At 47.1% G+C, this 20239-nt stretch overlaps 1 protein-coding gene across 1 annotated transcript in view; it reads left to right on the forward strand.

Moving 5' to 3' along the window:
- Positions 1-257: 257 nt before the first annotated feature.
- Positions 258-20239, forward strand: part of LOC137545045 (platelet-activating factor acetylhydrolase 2, cytoplasmic-like) — a 107362-nt gene continuing 87380 nt past the window's right edge. Inside the window, exons 1-2 of the mRNA XM_068266147.1 lie at positions 258-448; positions 619-772. Of these exons, the coding sequence (XP_068122248.1) occupies positions 359-448; positions 619-772 (244 nt within the window). The 5' untranslated portion in view covers positions 258-358. The remainder of the gene's footprint in view (positions 449-618; positions 773-20239) is intronic.

Genomic DNA, 20239 nt, shown 5'->3' on the forward strand with positions numbered 1-20239 from the left:
TATATATATATATAATTTTTTTTTTTTTTTAAGGAAATAGCCAGGGAATACTGAAAACATTTCCCATATCCCTCGTATTACAATGCTTAGTGTCAGCCTCCATTAAATGACAGCAGGTACATGTGTTTGCACATCGGTAGTGAATGATACATATATTTGTGCAGGATTGCGGAAGACATGGCCACCAGTCACCTGAGCTGCTGCTGGGATTGCGAGTTGCCACTTGACACGGGAAGTCCATCCTTCCCAGCAGCTTGTCATGAAGTTAGGCTTGTGAGCGCCTGGTCTGGACTTTGTGCCGCTGCGACATGTACCTCGGACTCTCTGCTGTCCAGCACTGCTTGTCACAGCCGCACGGATGGGGAACCTGATATCTCTAAACCTGCCGTCCACAACCGGCCAGCATGTGGTGGGCTGCACAGATATCATGGTGGGAGCAGGCAAGGAGGTGAGCATGTAACTTTTCTGTGCCCCTTCCCTGCTCTCGTGAGTTATAGCCTCTGTAATGCTTTATATCGGGAGTACTGGGGCACGCACAAGAGCACTGTTCTATCTATGGGTATTATAAGTTTGATGTCTGCATTCTGCAAGTGACGCTTTTCCGCGTCTTTCCCCCAGGGTAGCTTCTTCCGGCTGTTCTACCCCTGCCGTCCATCTCCCTCTCAGAAGCAGCAGCCGCGCTGGGTGCCCCATGCCGAATACCTCGCCGGCTTCCTAGCAGTCCGTGGCTTAGACTCCAGAGCAGCACTATATGGAGCAAGTCTGATTATTGGTAATTGCATTGTGTGTGCGTCTGCGGATCGATTGTACTGTACTTGATGACTGTAAAATAGCATGCTGCACGTTTGCCACCAGGTGGTGCTGCAGTCCTGTGATTCCCAAAAGGTAGTTCTGATGGCATGAAAGGCCAACATACTGTTCTTTTTTCTTTGACCCCCTCCCCCCAAAGAAAGCCCCTAGTGGTACTTACCTTGGGAGTAGGGTTGCCACCTTTATGGTGAAAAAATACTGGCTTGTGGGTGTGGCTTGAGGGGTGTGGTCTAAAAGTGGGAGTGGTTTGTCACTGACTTTTTAAAGAACTGACCTGATAGGGATATGGAGGCTGCCATAATTTATTTACTTTGAAGCAACACACATTTCCTGGCTGTCCTGCTGATCCTCTACCTCTAATAGTTTTAGCCATAGCCCCTGAACAAGCTTGCAGAGCACAGTTTTCTGACTAATGCTGGGTACACTTGATACGTTTTTCCGCCCGATTCGATTTTCAACCCGTTCGTTTTATCCGCTCAATTCTGCACTCGATTCTGCTCTCGATTCTCTTATCTTCCGCTCGTTTTTCTTATCTTTTTCCATTCACTTCTATGAGAAATAGAATCGATCAGAAGGAATATCGGACATGATAGGAATTATCTATCAGATCTATCTATCGAGCGGAAAAACGTATTGTACATACCCAGCATAGAAGTCTGATAAGATTAGCTGCAAGCTTTTGTCGGGTGTTTGATGCAGACAAACTAATGCCCGAAAGCTCAGCTGGACAGCCAGGCAACTTGGCTTTGTTTTAAAGGAAATCAATATGCCAGCCTCCTTATCCCTCTCTCAGGTCACTTGACCGTTAATGCTTGGTACACACTATACAATTTTTTGACAGATTTACTGTCAGATCGACTATTTCCAACAGGTCCGATCTGAATTCCGATAGGTTTTCTGTTCACTTCTATGGAAAATCTATCAGAAATCAGAACAGAAATAGTCAATCTGACAGTAAATCAGTCAGAAAATTGTATAGTATGTACCTAGCATTAGGCTCAATCTGGGTCTCATAGAGGCAGCATTAATGGGTGTATTTATACTTACCTGGGGAGCTTCCTCCAGCCCTATGAGGTGTGGGGGCTCCCTAGCCAGCTGCTTCATTCACTTGATATGCTCCCCCTGGTAATATCTGGCTGGCCGCGCTTTTCTGTGCCATGCGTCTACCCCCTGTAGTGCTCCCGCAGCGGGGAGCATTACACACATTTGCGGCAATGGCTGGGTTGCGTATATGCAGATGCGCATGACTGGTTGTGACTGACCAGATTACTGGGGGGGGGCGGGATATCAAGTGAACGAAGAGGTTGCAAGTGAGCCCACAGACCTCACCTCAAGTATAAATACACCTATTATATCAGGTACACTTTAACCTCCTTGCGACCGACTAACGCTGATGGGCGGTCGCAAGGTGGCTCCCCCAGGACCGCCTAATGCCGATTGGCATCAAGTCCTGGGGGAGGAGCGGAGTTTTCGAGATCAGTTGCCTGTAGGCGTCAGCCTGTTTCACATTAAAAAAAATTCGTTTATTTACATGTACAGCCCTGCGATCTACCGCAGCGCTGTACGGGGGACAGCTCTGTCACTGAGCTGTCCCCTCAAGCGTGCCGCAAGAAGATCCCTCTCATAGGCTGATGCCTATGAGAGGTGATCAGCTCTGATTGGCTCTCCGGTGGGAAGGGAGGGTGGGTGAATAATTTAAATAAAATACATGATTTTATCTCAGCAGCAATCAGATGCCACCAACAGAAAGCTCTGTTGGTAGCAACAAAAGCAAGAAGTTTTGAATCAGGATGATACCATTTATTGGCTAACTTAGAGATGGATAAACAGTGAGCTTTCGACTTATAAAAAGCCTTTGTCGGACTGGTTCCTGACCAGAACTGAAGGGGGCAAGATTTAATTGGGTGCTAAGCTGTATGGTCCTGCAGCAAGCTGCAGTGGCCTGAATTAAAAAAAAATAGCCTGGTCACTAGGGGGATGTAAGCCTGTTATTTACTTTAGATCGCAAAGGGGAAAAATTAGTTGAACTTACCTGGGGCTTTTAATGGTCCCCCACAGACGTCCTGTGTCCGCACAGCCACTCACCGCTCCGGCCCAGCCGCCAGTTCACTTCCGTAATTTGCAACTTTTAAGTTGCAAAACTACTGGGCCTGCACGGGCTTCTCTTCACCCCCACTGACATCCCTGGGAGCATATTGCGCAGACGCAGGCCGTACAGGCGACAGTGGCAAATTCCAGAAGTAACCGGCGGCAGGGACTGGAGCATTGGCGAGTGGCTGTGTGGGCACAGGATGTCTGCAAGGGATCATTAGAAACCACAGGTAAGTTCGACTCTTTTTCTCCTTTGCCCAACAGTACTACTTTAAGCAGTTAAGAGAAGGGTGGGTCAGGTCTATCAGGGACAGGTGTGTGTGTGTGTGTGTGTGTGTGTGGGGGGGGGGGGGTTATGGCAGGACAACCAATGCAGAGGAAGCATGGAGGTGTTTTGCCCATGCTTGCTATGGGGTTTAGGGAGGGGGTGTTACACTGAAAGGGGGATGCAGTTTTTCATAAGGGAAACATTCTCCCAATACATACATGCTCTATGTACATACATACATGCTCTGTATACATACATGCTGTACATACATTCTCTCTCTCTCGCTCTCTCTCTCTATCTATCTATATCTATATATATATATACACATTCACACACACGCACGCAGATCACATCACACACACACTATATACTAACACACACATGCTCTATATACAGTACATACACACATACTCTATATACATACATGCTCTATATATACACGCAGATCACATCACACACACATGCTCTATATACATACATGCTCTATATATACATGCAGATCACATCACACACTATATACATACACACACACATGCTCTATATACAGTACATACACACATACACACATACTCTATATACATACATGCTCTATACATACACGCAGATCACATCACACACACACTATATACTAACACACACATGCTCTATATACATACATGCTCTATATATACATGCAGATCACATCACACACTATATACATACACACACACATGCTCTATATACAGTACATACACACATACACACATACTCTATATACATACATGCTCTATATATACACGCAGATCACATCACACACACACTATATACTAACACACACATGCTCTATATACATACATGCTCTATATATACATGCAGATCACATCACACACTATATACATACACACACACATGCTCTGTATACAGTACATACACACAAGCTCTATATACATACATGCTCTATATATACACGCAGATCACATCACACACACACTATATACTAACACACACATGCTCTTTATACAGTACATACACACATACTCTACTGTATATACATACATACATACATGCTTTATATATACACGCAGATCACATCACACACACACACACTATATACCGTACATACACACCTGCTTTGTATACACACAGATCCCAGAGACACACTACATTCATACACATCACGTCACACACGTCATACATGTACACACACTGCATCCACACACACACAGCAGTGACAGCACCTCTCCTATAGCAGCAGCATCTCCTGGCAGTCACAGCTTCAGCTCCATGTGTCTGATAGTGATGGGTCGTTCGCGAACGAGCCGTCTCTAAGAGCCGGCTCTTTGCTGCGAACGACAAGAGCCGGTTCTCAGTTTTAAAAGAGCCGATGCCTCAGCCGCCCCACACAGCTCTGATTTGCTCTGTAATAAAGGGCGCTGAGGCATGCTGGGAGATGTAGTCCTCCTCTTGCAGCTTGTAGGAGTGTATGGGGCGGAGCAGAGCAGTAGCAGGAGGGATTTCCCCAGTCAGAGAAGCATTCTGGAGTTGTCATGGAGACGGGGGCGGGGCTTTTACTCCGATTCTGAGTTGTGTCTAGTGATATTTAATGAAGAGCCGATTCAGAGCCGTAAGAGCAGGCTGTTTAATGGGAGCCGATTCTCTGAGAAGAGCCGGAATTCCCATCACTAGTGTCTGATTGTATCTCTCACCTCTCCGGCCGTCCTCAGTCTGCGGGAGGAGGGGGGGGGGAGCTGCACATTCCCCTCCTCCACACTGAAGTCAATCAATGTAATCAGCTCCGCAGTCAGCAGTGAGGGAGCTGTGCAATCACAAAAGAGAAAGGGGGAGAGCAGGCTGTAGCCTCATCTAAGTTAGAAAAGTATTGTTATAACAGACCTGGCATCTCCCCCTCTGTGGAATAGTCCAAATTACCGGGCAGATACATTGCCGGTAAAAACATTTTTCCGGCAGCGGCTTTTTAACTAATTTTCCGGCTGTACCGGGGAGATTCCGGCCAGGTGGCAACCCTACTTGGGAGGTGGAAGTATTTGGATCCTAAAGAGGCTTTCCCCTCCCTGGGACCCCCCCCCCCCCAAGGATCTCCTTGTTGGTCGCTTGTCGACATGCCCACATGCTCAGGAGCAAGCTATTTTTGCCACAGCCTGAGCGGAGAGCCGCTACTGCACATGTGCGCAGCTGCAATGATATGTTTTATTGCGGCTCAGTGTCTGGGGGATTCAGCTCTGGATCCCGATGGCTGAGCAGGACAGGGGAAACCCTTAGGAACCAGAGCTGTGTTGCCAACCGCCATTACATTTACGGGCAATCTGTAAAATTTACATACAAATTTAGCTACCCATAAATTCCGTAAGGAATTCGGCAGCGTCCGTAAAAGGGCGGCCAATCGCAGGAGTGGCAGCAGCACAGTGAAGAGGGAGCGGCGGGGGGTGGCTGTCTTCCCCCGCTTCCTCACTCCCACTACAGAATTAAGCTTTGTACGCGGCTGGCAGTGGGCGGGGACTTACCTCTGCCTTGATCCAAGCACAGGAGCGAGCTCTGCGGGCCGCTGTTCTGGTCTTGAACAGACTAGCGGCAATGCAGAGCTCCCTCTCGCGCCGTCAACAAGCAGAGGTAAGTCGTAAGCCGCGCACAAAATTTAATTCTGGAAGGGAGAGACATCCCCCCTTCCCTGCCGTTGTGCCCGCTCCTTCCCCTTCACTGTGCTGCCACTCCTCCTGCTGGGGGACACCTAAAGTCCTGGCTACCTATTCTGGAGACACCTATAGACCTGGCTACCTATTCTGGGGACACCTATAGACCTGGCTACCTATTCTGGGGACCAGGGCCGGATTTACCCATAGGCACTCAAGGCACGTGCCTACAGGCAGGACCATCTGTGAGAGGTGGCTAGCTAGTGCCCTTTCCTCCCTCCCTCCCTGCAGAGTGCGAGCGGAGCATTAGGTATGAGAAGACTAACCGGAATCGGACATGCCAGTGATGACAACTTCTCTCCCCACAGCCCTCCCAGTGCCATCTCCTATGTAACAGCGTGTCTCCTTACTGTGACGCGCCCGCATGTACTGGCAGCAGCGCGTCACAGTAAGGAGACATGCTGTTACCCAGGAGATGACGCTTGGCGTGCTGTGGGGAGAGAAGCGGTCATTGCTGACATGTCAGGTCCCAGTGAGTCTTATCATACTTCACGCTGCGCTCGCACTCTGCAGGGAGGGAGGGAAGCTGATTTTTTACCAGTCGCTGCTGATCTGAGGTCTGCTATCATGGCACCCAGCTGCACCTTACCCACCCTGCCCCAGCCAGCTGCACCTTACCCACCCTGTCCCAGCCAGCTGCACCTTACCCACCGTGCCCCAGCCAGCCTGCACCTTACCCACCGTGCCCCAGCCAGCCTGCACCTTACCCACCTTGCCCCAGCCATCCTGCACCTTACCCACCCTGCCCCAGCCACCCAGCCAGCCTGCACCTTACCCACCCTGCCCCAGCCAGCCTGCACCTTACCCACCCTGCCCCAGCCAGCCTGCACCTTACCCACCCTGCCCCAGCCAGCCTGCACCTTACCCACCCTGCCCCAGCCAGCCTGCACCTTACCCACCCTGCACCCAGCCCCAGACACCCTGCCTCCATACCCAGCCATCACCCTGCCCTCCAGACCCAGCCTGCACCCAGCTCAAGCCAGCATGCACCCTACCCTAGCCACCCTGCACCCATACCCACCCTGCCCCCAGACCCAGCCACCCTGCACACAGACCCAGCCAACCTGCCCTCAGATCCAGCCTGCACCCAGACCCATCCACCCTGCCCCAGCCACCCTGCACTCAGACCCAGCCTGCACTTTGCCCCAGCCACCCTGCACTCATATCCAGCCTGCACCTTGCACTCATATCCAGCCTGCACCTTGCCCTAGACCCAGCCTGCACTCTGCCCCAGCCACCCTGCACCCAAACCCAGTCTGCACCTTGCCCCAGCCACCCAGACCCTGCTACCAGACCCAGCCACCCCCTAAGAAAAGGGGGCGTGAATCAAGGGGTGTGGCCTTTGTTAATGGGTGGGGTTTGGGCACCAGAGATTATGTGCCTATAAGCTCCTGAGCTGTAAATCCGGCCCTGCTGGGGACACCTATAGACCTGGCTACCGATTCTGGGGACACCTATACACCTGGCTGACTATTCTGGGGACATCTATACACGTGGCTACGTAAACTGGTGACAACTATAGACCTAGCTACCTATTCTGGGGAAACCTATAGATCTGGTTACCTATTCTGGGGACACCTATAGCTGGCTACCTATTCTGGGGACACCTATAGATCTGGCTATTTATTTTGGGGACATTATACACGTGGCTACTTATACTGGGGACACCTATAGATCTGGCTACCTATACTGGGGACACCTATAGAGCTGGCTACGTATCCTGGGGAAACCTATAGACCTGGTAACCTAATCTGGGGACACCTATAGATCTGGCTACCTATACTGGGGGTACCTATTTTGAGGGAGCTGCTGTCAGATTATGTGTAATTTGGGGGAACCACTGTTGCCAGATTACGTTATTTTTTGATAACTGCTGCTAGATTGTGTATGTTGGGGGAACCACTCCTGTCAGATTACGTGTATTTTGGGTGATCCGCTGCCAGATTATGCCTACTTTGGGGAACTTCTTACAGATTATGTGTATGTTGGGGGAATTGCTTCTGCCAGATTACATCTATTTTGGAGGAACCTCTGCCAGATTACGTGTATTTTTGGTGAAATGCTGTCAGATTACATCTATTTTTGGGGGATACACTACGGCAGAGCTCATACTTTTCCAGCAGACCTTTTACATCAATGCTAAGGTCATGTATATTTGGCTCCACCCATTACCACGCACATGTTCTGTTGCATGACCATCCCCATTTTTCGGTGCGGCACAGGGGTTTTTGTCAGTAATTTTTATATCTTTGTCATTAAAAAATAATGTGAAAGGTTAGCAACACTGATCCAGAGGCTTTCCCCTCCCAAGGTATGTACCTCCCAGGGGCACTTTTTTTTTTTTTTTTTTAATTACAGATTCTCTTTAGATGCCATTTCTCTAGGCTACATCAGATCTAGTCTAGTCAGATTCTCTAGTCTACATGAATCACCTTCTTTACAATAAAGTTTTCTGTTTGCTTAATGTGAACCTAAAGCGAAAAAAAATTAACTCACCTATGGCTTTTACCAGCCCCCTGTAGCCATTATGTGCCCGTGCCATGATTCTGCGATGCTCCAGTCACCCAGCGCTACTCTTTCTTTCAGCCGGACGACTCATGCGCAGTGCCGGTTGTGGGAGGGATCTGCGCATGTGCAGCAGAGATTTTTGCGATTAGGAGGCGCGTGAACCGGGGCCTTGCATCCAGCTGAATGAGGGAGACAGCATCATGGAATCATGGCATGAGCACAGGACGACTGCAGGGGGCTGGTAGAAGCCCCAGGTAAGTTAAACTGTTTTTTTTTTCATTTAGGTTTCCTTTAAAGAGACTCTATATTTAACAAAAGCCCTCTGGGAGATGCCTACCTCAGGAGGGGGAAGCCTCAGGGTCCCAGTGAGGCTTTACCCTCCCCTGTAGCTGCAGGGAATCCAGCGCTGGCTCCCTGAAACCTCCCCCGACAAGCTTAATAAGCAGAGATTTATTTACCTCTCTGCGATCCTGAGCAGGCACACTAGCTCTGTATTTTTGGGGAACCGCTGCTCTTTGTTCGGGTTAGGCGGAAATAGCTGAGCACGATCGTATCCTCTCTACTCCGCATCCTCGCTCCTGGTCACATCACCGGGAGCATCCTGGGCAGGACGCCACTAATCTCCACCGGGCAGCAGCAGCTGCGCTGTTGCTGCCAGTCGGCGGCTAGTGTGCATGCACGGCCCCGAGCCAGGCGCACCCTGGTCATGCTAGAAATCGAGGGTAATGCTGCCACCACACTCCTTATTTAAGAGGCGGAGAGACCTCAGAACTAGCAATTGCTAAACGGAAGAAAACGGTTATTTGCAACCTAGCTAACAAATCCACAAATTATAAAAATAAGACAATGCGGTAGTGTGTCTTTGTTTGAGGACATAGATTTCTTAGCATTTTAAAACCATTTTTGTATTTACCATATACTTAGAAAATGTAGAATGCAATCAGGCCTGGGCCACGCATGACGCCACCTGAATTGCGTGCATCAGGAAGTGTCATCCAAGGGGCTTTCTCCCACCCGCCCTCTTTCCTCCACCCCCGCTCCTTAACATCTGCACCGCACTGTTCTGGCAGGCAGCGGCAGTACTTTAGTCTTCAGAGTGGTGATCCCCCACACTGAAGACACAGGTGATCGGCTGGTGGCCATGCCTGCAAGCGCGCGCATAGAGGAAGTGGCATCTTACTTCCTGTATACGCGCGCTCGCAGACACGGACACCGGACGCTCTCCTGTGTCTTCATTGCAGGTCACCGCTCTAAAGACTAAAGTACTGCCACCGACCTCCTTGCCTGACAGTGCGGCGGGGATCCAGACACGCGGGTGCCGGCCAGATGTTAATTAGCGAGGGCAACTGTACCTGGCTACCTATACTGGGGCTACTGTACCTGGCTACCTATACTGGGGCTACTGTACCTGACTACTTATACCGGGGCAACTGTACCTGGCTACTTATACTGAGGCAACTGTACCTGGCTACTTATATTATTATTATTATTTAGTATTTATATAGCGCCGACATATTACGCAGCGCTGTACAGTGTATATATATATCTTATCACTAACTGTCCCTCAAAGGAGCTCACAATCTAATCCCTACCATTGCCATATGTCTATATTATGAAGTGTAAGTACTGTAGTCTAGGGCCAATTTTAGAGGGAGCCAATTAACTTATCTGTATGTTTTTGGAATGTGGGAGGAAACCGGAGTGCCCGGAGGAAACCCACGCAGACACAGAGAGAACATACAAACTCTTTGCAGATAGTGCCCTGGCTGGGATTATACTGAGGTAACTGTACTTGGCTACCTGTACTGGGGTAATGGTACCTGGCTACCTATACTGGGGTAACTGTACCTGGCTACGTATACTGGGGCAACTGTCTCTGGCTACTATACTGGGGCACCTATGTCTGGCTACCTATAATGGGGCACCTATGCCTGGCTAACCTATACTGGGGGCACCTATGCATGGCTAACCTATACTGGGGGCACCTATGCATGGCTAACCTATACTGGGGGCACCTATGCCTGGCTACCTACACTGGGGGCACCTATGCCTGGCTACCTATACTGGGGGCACCTATGCCTAGCTACTTATACTGGGGGCAAGTGTGCCTGGCTACTTATCTTGGGGCACCTATACCTGGCTACCTATACTGGGGGTACCTATGCCGAGCTAACCTATACAGGGGGCACCTATGCCTAGCTAACCTATACTGGGGCCTGTATACCTGGCTACCTATACTGGGGCCCGTATGCCTGGCTACTTATAATGGGGCACATATGCCTAGCTAACCTAGACTGGAGGCACCTATGTCTGGCTAGCTATACTGGGAGCACCTATACCTGTGTACCTATATAGTAGAAAATAATCTTATTTCTCAGCATCAACATGGGTTTACTAAAGACAGGTCCTGTTTGACTAACATGCTCAGCTTTTATGAGGTAGTGAATGCTAATATGGATATTGGGAATGCTGTAGATGTGATATACTTAGACTTTGCTAAGGCATTCGACACTGTTCCCCACAAAAGTCTGGTGCAAAAGATGAGGATGCAAGGACTGGGGAAGAGTCTGTGTGCTTGGATAGGGAACTGGCTAATGGACAGAAAACAAAGAGTTGTGGTCAATGGATCATACTCAAAATGGGAGACTGTTAGCAGTGGGGTCCCACAGGGGTCTGTACTGGGTCCAGTGCTCTTCAATTTATTTATTAATGACCTAGTGGATACAGTAGTGAGCAATGTTGCTATTTTTGCAGATGATACAAAATTGTGCAGAATCATCAACTCTAAGGAAGATAGTGTTATATTGCAACAGGATCTGGATAGGATGGCTATATGGGCACATACATGGCAGATGAAATTCAATGTTGACAAATGTAAAGTCATGCATTTTGGTCGTACCAATGGTCTAACACCATACAAAATAAATGGGATACAGTTGGGGACATCAAACTTGGAGAAGGACTTAGGAGTACTCATCGACAACAAGTTAAATAATCGTACTCAATGCCAAGCCGCTGCAGCTAAAGCTAACAAAATTTTGGGATGCATTAAAAGGGAAATAAAAACTCGAGATGCTAGCATAATATTGCCCCTGTTTAACTCTCTAGTAAGGCCACATCTGGAATATGGAATTCAGTTCTGGGCACCACATTACAAAAAAGATATTGCAGTTTTAGAGCAGGTGCAGAGACGAGCAACAAAATTGATACGTGGGATGGAAGGTCTCACTTACCAAGAAAGGTTAGATAAACTGGGTTTATTTAGTCTAGAGAAAAGACGCCTTAGAGGAGATCTAATTAACATGTATAAATACATCAGAGGGCAATATAATAGCTTGGCGGATGAGCTTTTTGTCCCTAGGCCTTCTCAAAGGACTAGAGGACATGATCTGCGCATGGAGGAAAAACGTTTTAGCCATTTATTTAGGAAAGGGTTCTTTACAGTAAGAGTGATTAAGATGTGGAATGCATTGCCACAGGAAGTCGTTATGGCAAACTCTATACCTGCATTTAAAGGGGGCTTAGATGCTTTCCTTGCGTTGAATGACATCCATGGCTACAATTACTAGGTAATGCCAATGATGTTAATCCAGGGATTTTATGATCAACAGGGATATGTGAGGGAGCAGGCTGGAGTTGTACTTTGTACTGGTTGAACTCGATGGACGTATGTCTTTTTTCAACCAAAGTAACTATGTAACTATGTAACTATGTATATGTGGGCACCTATACCTGTATTCCTAAACTGGGGTCACCTATACCTGGCTACCTACCTACCTACCTATACTGAGGGTGTTATTTTTTTTTGGTTGCACCGCAGCTATAACGTGCAGTTCAAATTGTTGGGTGCTGTGCATTCATCCCAAAGGCAGCAAAAGGTCTAGAACCGACCCTGAATGCAATTTGATTTAAGCACTGAGTATATGGTAACTGCAAAAATGGATTCAATTTTAGAAAAAGAAAACATTGGTTTCAGCAGTTCATCAAAATAAATAAATAAATGTGCTGGCGTTGCTGGCTGCTGATAACTAAAGCCTATTAATGTTTTAATTAACCCAGGAATTGTTTGATGACCTCTGCAATCATCTTCTTTTCACCTTCTGGTGTAAGACCAACTAGTTGGTTTGGTGCGACTGACTTTGCAAATTACATTAGTAGAAGAAATCCAGGGGACATCAGGAGTTGAGGGGTAATAAAAAGAAGGTGAAGATCCAGATGGGTGAAAAATGTAACTTTCGCTTTATTTTCATCTTTATTTTTCCCCAAAACATACTTCAGCCACCATCTTTTGTTGTACATGGGAATGATATACCCTTTAAATTCATCAAATCAAACCTGTCTTCATAATGGATACTGGATAGCTGGTTGATGAGGGGGCAAATGAAAAGGGCTTAGTATAGTTTGATGAACAATTACAAAGCATGTTAAGGGCTTGTTCACACTATTAGTGTTTGTGGATTTTTTTAAGCGCTGGCGATTTTAGAAATAGCCCTAAAAGCGATTGTGTGATGATTTCTTATGAGAGTGTTCACATATGAGTTTGCGATTTTTAGCAAACGCACTACATGTACCATTTTCTGAGCGCTTTTGCTATAATGGAAGGTACAGTGGTTTGCAAAAGTATTCGGGCCCCCTTGAAGTTTTCCACATTTTGTCATATTACTGCCACAAACATGAATCAAATTTATTGGAATTCCACGTGAAATACCAATACAAAGTGGTGTACATGTGGGAAGTGGAACGAAACTCATACATGATTCCAAACATTTTTTTACAAATAAATAACTGCAAAGTGGGGTATGCGTAATTATTCAGCCCCCTTTGGTCTGAGTGCAGTCAGCTGCCCATAGACATTGCCTGATGAGTGCTAATGACTAAATAGAGTGCACCTGCGTGTAATCTAATGTCAGTACAAATACAGCTGCTCTGTGACGGCCTCAGAGGTTGTCTAAGAGAATATTGGGAGCAACAACACCATGAAGTCCAAAGAACACACCAGACAGGTGTAAAGTTATTGAGAAATTTGAAGCAGGCTTAGGCTAGAAAAAGATTTCCAAAGCCTTGAACATCCCTCGGAGAACTGTTCAAGCGATCATTCAGAAATGGAAGGATAATGGCACAACTGTAAACCTACCAAGACAAGGCCGTCCACCTAAACTCACAGGCCGAACAAGGAGAGCGCTAATCAGACATGCAGTCAAGAGGCCCTTGGTGACTCTGTACGAGCTGCAGAGATCTACAGCTCAGGTGGTGGTATCTTTCCATAGCACAACTATTAGTCGTGCACTGCACAAAGTTGGCCTTTATGGAAGAGTGGCAAGAAGAAAGCCATTGTTAACAGAAAAGCATAAGAAGTTTCGTTTGCAGTTTGCCACAAGCCATGTGGGGGACACAGCAAACATGTGGAAGAAGGTGCTCTGGTCAGATGAGACCAAAATGGAACTTTTTGGCCAAAATGCAAAACGCTATGTGTGGATGAAAACTAACACTGCACATCACTCAGAACACACCATCCCCACTGTCAAATATGGTGGTGGCAGCATCATGCTCTGGGACAGGGAAGCTGGTCAGAGTTGATGGGAAGATTGATGGAGCCAAATACAGGTCAATCTTGGAAGAAAACCTCTTGGAGTCTAAAAAAAATTGAGACTGGGGCGAAGGTTCACCTTCCAGCAGGACAATGACCCTAAACATAAAGCCAAGGCAACAATGGAATGGTTTAAAACAAAACATATCCATGTGTTAGAATGGCCCAGTCAAAGTCCAGATCCAAATCTAATCGAGAATCTGTGGCAAGATCTAAAAACTGCTGTTCACAAACGCTGTCCATCTAATCTAACTGAGCTGGAGCTGTTTTGCAAAGAAGACTGGACAAGGATTTTAGTCTCTAGATGTGCAAAGCTGGTAGAGACATACCCTAAGGCTGCTTCCACACAGGGACGTTACAGGCGCACGTTAGTGCAGCCTGTAACGCTCCCCCAACGCACAGCAATGTAACACAAGTGGGCTGTTCACACTGCCCACGTTGCGTTACATGTAACGCTGCATGTTGTAGTGAAAGTGCAGCATGCTGTGCGTTCTAGCGGCTTTAGCCACGTTAGACTGTTTGCACATGCTCAGTGGGGTGCGGAGAGGAGGCGGGGAGATGCCGCTACAGTAGCCGCGCACATGGCTACTTAATATGCACTGCACTGGCGGCCGCTGATTGGCCAGCGGGACCACGTGATGCGGCGTGTCTCGCTCCGCATCACGTGGTCCCGCCGGCCAATCAGCGCCACCCTGGGAGACCTTATGCGGATAGAGCCGCCTAACGCGGATCACTCTACCGTCCTCTCCCGCACCACCATGCGTTGCGTTAGGGGCACATTATGCGACCATAACGTCCCCTAAAACGCAACGTCTTGGTGTGTAAGTAGCCTAAAAGACTGGCAGCTGTAATTGAAGCAAAAGGTGGTTCTGCAAAGTATTGACTCAGGGGTCTGAATAATTACGCACACCCCACTTTGCAGTTTTTTTTTTTGTTTTTTTTAAATGCAAATGTTTGGAATCCTGTATGATTTTTCTTCTCACGTGTACACCACTTTGTATTGGTCTTTCTCGTGGAATTCCAATAAAATGGATTCATGTTTGTGGCAGTAATATGACAAAATGTGTAGAAGGACGCATGCGCGGCAACAACAAGATGGCCGCATAGACCCGGAGCTCCGGTCCCACGCAGCTCACTTACCGCCGCCCACAGCTTCCTCTCCGCCTCAATAGCGCGGCACAGACCCGGGATCCCCCTCCGAACACACAGGCAGCCGGATGGCAGCGAAAACGGGCTCCAAAACGGCCCCGCAGACAGGAGCCATGGAACGCTACCTCCGCACCCCAGACAGCCAAGATGGCGCCGGCCACGCTGAACAGCCTGACGCAGCTCTCTCACAGCAGGCCTCACAGGCCCCACAGTTCCCATCCTCGGCTCCCCTGACGGCTGATCTTCTGGAGGCCACTCTAGAGAGACACTACCGCTCCCTCCATGACTCCCTCCAACAGGTAATCCTCACAGCAGTAAATGACCTAAAAAGGGACATGAATAGCCTAGGGGAGCGAACCAGTACAGTAGAGGGGAAAATGGACGCACTTACTATAAAACACAAGGACTTAGAAGAAGATCAGAAACTGATGCAGTCTGACATTAAATTCTTAAGAAACGCACAAGAAGACCAGGAAAATCGAGATAGGAGACAAAACCTGAGAATTAAAGGTATATCTATGTCTGTTAATCCGGACCAGCTAAGCCACTATCTGACTGATCTCTTTAAAACATTAGCACCTGACATTCCAACTGAACTCTGGAGAATGGACCGAGCTCACCGCTCACTAGGAGAGAGACAGACTGCTTCACAAAGGCCTAAAGATGTAATAATCCGCATGCATTACTATGAAGCAAAAGAGGCCCTTCTAAAAGCAGCCCGCAAAGCGTCCCCGCTGTCATTTAAAGGGGATGACCTCTCCATCTTTACAGACTTATCTCTCATCACCCTGGCAAAACGCAGGGCTTTCAAGCCTATCACCCAACTCCTAAGAGATGCGAGAATCGACTACAGGTGGGGCTTCCCTTTCCGCTTAATGGTAAACAGGAATGGATCCTTTTTCACGCTCTCGGACATTGATGATGCCCCCATGTTCTTGAAGCAGATGGGAATCCGCCCACCCCCAAGTAACACTACCACTGAATACTTACGCTCTCTCTCTGATAATTCTCCACCCAGAAAGGTGCGCCATATTTCTCACTCAACAAATGCTCCCACCCGAAGCCTTACCTACCCTGACCCACTGGAAAGAATGGATTCCCAATCATCTTGAAAATCCCATTGATGCATATACGCTACTCGTCAATTGTGAGTAAAGGCCACAGGCCAGAATAGAGGATCCCGGACTAACCTTTCATTCTCCACGCTATTTAACATTACGGGCACCCAGTCTTGAGTCATGTGCCGACCCAATTGTTTCGCCCTCATGCTCCTCAGGAGAGTCGACCCTGAGGCCATCTGGTCCCGGGAGGAACCAGGAACTCTCACTCGACTCTTGATAGTGCAACTACTTTTAGTTGCTGCAATATGTAGCCACGTTACATCCAGTGGCTTATGCTACCTACTTGCACTCCTCCCATATTACGCAAATGTTTATTTGATCTTATGTTCCTTCCTTCTGTTTTATTCTACTGTTTCACGCCAAATGATTAATGTTTGTTTAGATAGTTACAGATTTCACATAGACAATGGTTAAGATACTTACTTTAAATTGCAAGGGCTTAAATCTACCTCAAAAAAGAAACTCTTTGTTGCGGGACCTGCGGAGACTGGCGAGTGATATCGCATTTTTGCAGGAGACACATATATCCTCACAGGACTCCGTGCGTCTCTACAATAAAGCTTACCCGGAAGTGTATCTAGCATCGGGACCCAAAAAAAAGGCGGGGGTAGCAATTGTATATAAAAAAGGCCTCCCGCTACAAATAACCAAAATCATCAAAGATCCAAAAGGTCACTATTTGATCTTGCTGGGCACACTATCGGGTAGACCTATAACATTGGCCAATGTATATGCACCAAATTCCAACCAAATTCCCTTCCTGACAAGCTTTCTCGTTAAACTTTTTAAAGTGACTAATGGGACCCTTATCTTAGGGGGGGATTTTAACCTAGCTTTCTCCTCTGTTAATGACAGATCAATATCCCTAGACGCACCATCATACCCCTCACATGACCGTCTTTCCAGGAAATTCAGGGCCCTGATCCGTAAATATAGCCTCCTAGATTTATGGAGAATTGCGAACCCCACAGACAGGGATTATACCTTTTTCTCACCCCCCCATGCAACACACTCCCGCATAGATTATTTCTTTGCCAAAATGCCTACTCTGCCATCCTTGATCACAGCAGACATTTCCCCCACTGCTTGGTCAGATCACCATGCTGTCCTAATTGAACTTGATTGGCTACACACGCCTCACAAACCTATGCAGTGGAGACTTAACGAATCTCTACTAAGGGACAAAACATTTCACACCAAAATGTCAGAAGAAATCCAGTCCTTCTTTACCACTAATATCCCTTCTGTCTCTTCACTGGGGATGGCCTGGGAAGCACACAAAGCCTTTGTTAGGGGTCACTTTATTGCTGAGGGCTCCAAACGCAAACAGATCTCCTCACGGAAATTGACCGAGCTCACGAAGGCCCTCAAAGAAGCATATATCCTATATAAACAATCTCCATCTCAAGACCTCTTCTCTAATATCCAAAAATTAAAGCTTGATATTAGGTCCCTTCAGACCACACAGCTAGAGAAAAGCTTGAAATGGACCAGGCAGCTGTTTTTTGAACGGGGAAATAAACCCCACACTATACTTGCTCATAAACTTAATCCCAGGGGATCTTCTCAGGGAGTCCACGCCATGAAAGATACTGAAGGCACCACTCACTATAACCCATCTAAAATAGCACAACTCTTCACCTCATATTACGAACAGCTGTATAATTTACCTGACCCCTCAACGGACCCCACATACACAGACAGAGTTTCCTCTTTTTTAGAAAATCTGAAACTCCCTAAATTGACAGATGAAGAACGCACAACATTAAACGCTCCAATTTCTAGCAAAGAAATTCTAGAAACACTCAAATCTCTTCCTTCCTCTAAGTCACCAGGCCCGGACGGCCTTCCCTATTCTTATTATAAGAACTTCCAAATGGTCCTGGTTCCTTATCTGACATCTCTAGCAAATAAAATCATGACAGGTGAATTTCCCCCTTCCACTTTCCTAAACTCCCTATTAACAGTAATTCCCAAGGAAGGAAAGGACCCACAGCTTCCACAGAGCTATAGGCCTATTTCACTTCTAAACTCAGACCTTAAAATTATCACCAAAACACTAGCCTGTCGACTAAACGCCATACTACCAAGGTTAATAAATAATGACCAAGTGGGATTCATCTTAAATAGACAAGCAGGGGACAACACCCGACGAGCCATAGATCTTATCTCCATTATGACCCGCTCAGGTAGGCCTTCTCTGCTTCTTAGCCTAGATGCAGAGAAGGCATTTGACCGTCTCTCATGGCCGTTTCTCTTCCATGTCCTCCAATATCAAGGATTTGATGGACCCTTCCTGAATATTATTCATTTTCTATACTCCTCTCCTTCAGCTAACATAAAACTCCCCATGGCCCCACATACTCCCTTCCAGATTCGTAATGGCACAAGACAGGGCTGCCCCCTCTCCCCTCTGCTTTTTGCCCTCAGCATTGAACCTCTAGCCAGCGCCATACGACTAAATACGAACATTTCAGGTGTCCAGATAGATAAACATGAATTCAAGATCTCTCTATTCGCGGATGATATCCTGCTCACCATCACAAACCCCCTTATTTCTTTGCCAAACCTACATGACACCATTTCCGCCTATGAATCACTCTCAAGCTTCCGCTTAAATCAGGATAAAACAGAGGCATTACCCATTAAAATCACACCCGATCTACTAAACATACTAAAACAAAATTATCAGTACAAATGGCAAACCCAATCCCTAAAATATCTAGGCATACATCTCACGCCCACATACTCTACCCTATATAAACACAACTACCCCTCTCTCATCCAACAAATACTTAAAGACCTGCACAAGTGGACCGCCTATAAGATCTCCTGGATAGGAAGGATCTATACTTTAAAAATGAACATACTCCCTAGACTTTTATACCTTTTTGAAACCCTGCCAGTCTTGGTCCCATCCTCTCAGTTGTCAATGTTACAAGCAGCCTTTGCTAAGTTTGTCTGGAATCATAAACGACCAAGAATACGAGCCTCAACCCTTTTATCTCCTAGAGAGCAAGGGGGCTTGGGACTACCCCACCTTAGATTCTATTATCAAGCTGCACACCTCCGTCAACTGCGTGAATGGACCAACCTTAAAGTTTATACCAAATGGGGCCTTATTGAGGCACTCACTTTACTCCCAATATCCCTGGCGGCCCTGATTTGGCCCAACCAACCACCCAAAATATCCCTATCTCAACTACTCCCCACTATAAAATTCACAGTACAAGTCTGGAGATCTACAGCTACATCAGCTAACCTGAGAACTTCTCCCTCCCCACTAACACCTATACTGGGCAACCCTGCCTTCCCCCCTGGATTGTCTAGAGACTTCATGTCCAGATGGTATAATCTCAACTTCTTTAACCTGCTTAACTGGAAAGACCCTCTCACTGGCCTTCTACATACTAGGGCCTCCCTAAAAGATAAACTACCATTCTCATCCCAAAACATACTAGAGTACACCCAAACAAAGCATTTTCTCCTCTCCCTACTGCGACACTCTCCCTCCGCCTCTATCCCCCCCCTAACACCATTTGAACATATATGTGACTCTAAGGGTTACCAAAAAGGTCTGATTTCCCAGATTTATACTCTGTTACACACCAAATCAGGGCTAGCCACTCCTGCCCACACATATATGTCCAAATGGGAATCCGCTCTATCTCAAACTATACAATTGGAGGACTGGGAGGAGATATGGGAAAACGCCAAGCACTCTTCTATGTGCATACAGATAAGAGAAAATATTTACAAAATTATGTTCCGGTGGTACCTTACACCAACTAAGCTATCAAAAATTTATCCAGAAGCCTCTCAGTTCTGCTGGAGAGGTTGCAATGAAAAGGGTAGCCTGGAACATATCTTTTGGTTTTGCCCAAAGATCTCCCCACTATGGTCTAAAGTGCAACACCTCATCCAATCAAAAACTGGGATATTAATCCCTCTTGACCCCATATATATGGTCCTTGGTAAACCCCCCCCAGACACCCCCAAACACACAGTACGCTTAATC

Source organism: Hyperolius riggenbachi, chromosome 2, assembly GCF_040937935.1.
Source record: "Hyperolius riggenbachi isolate aHypRig1 chromosome 2, aHypRig1.pri, whole genome shotgun sequence".
Classification (NCBI taxonomy): domain Eukaryota; kingdom Metazoa; phylum Chordata; class Amphibia; order Anura; family Hyperoliidae; genus Hyperolius; species Hyperolius riggenbachi.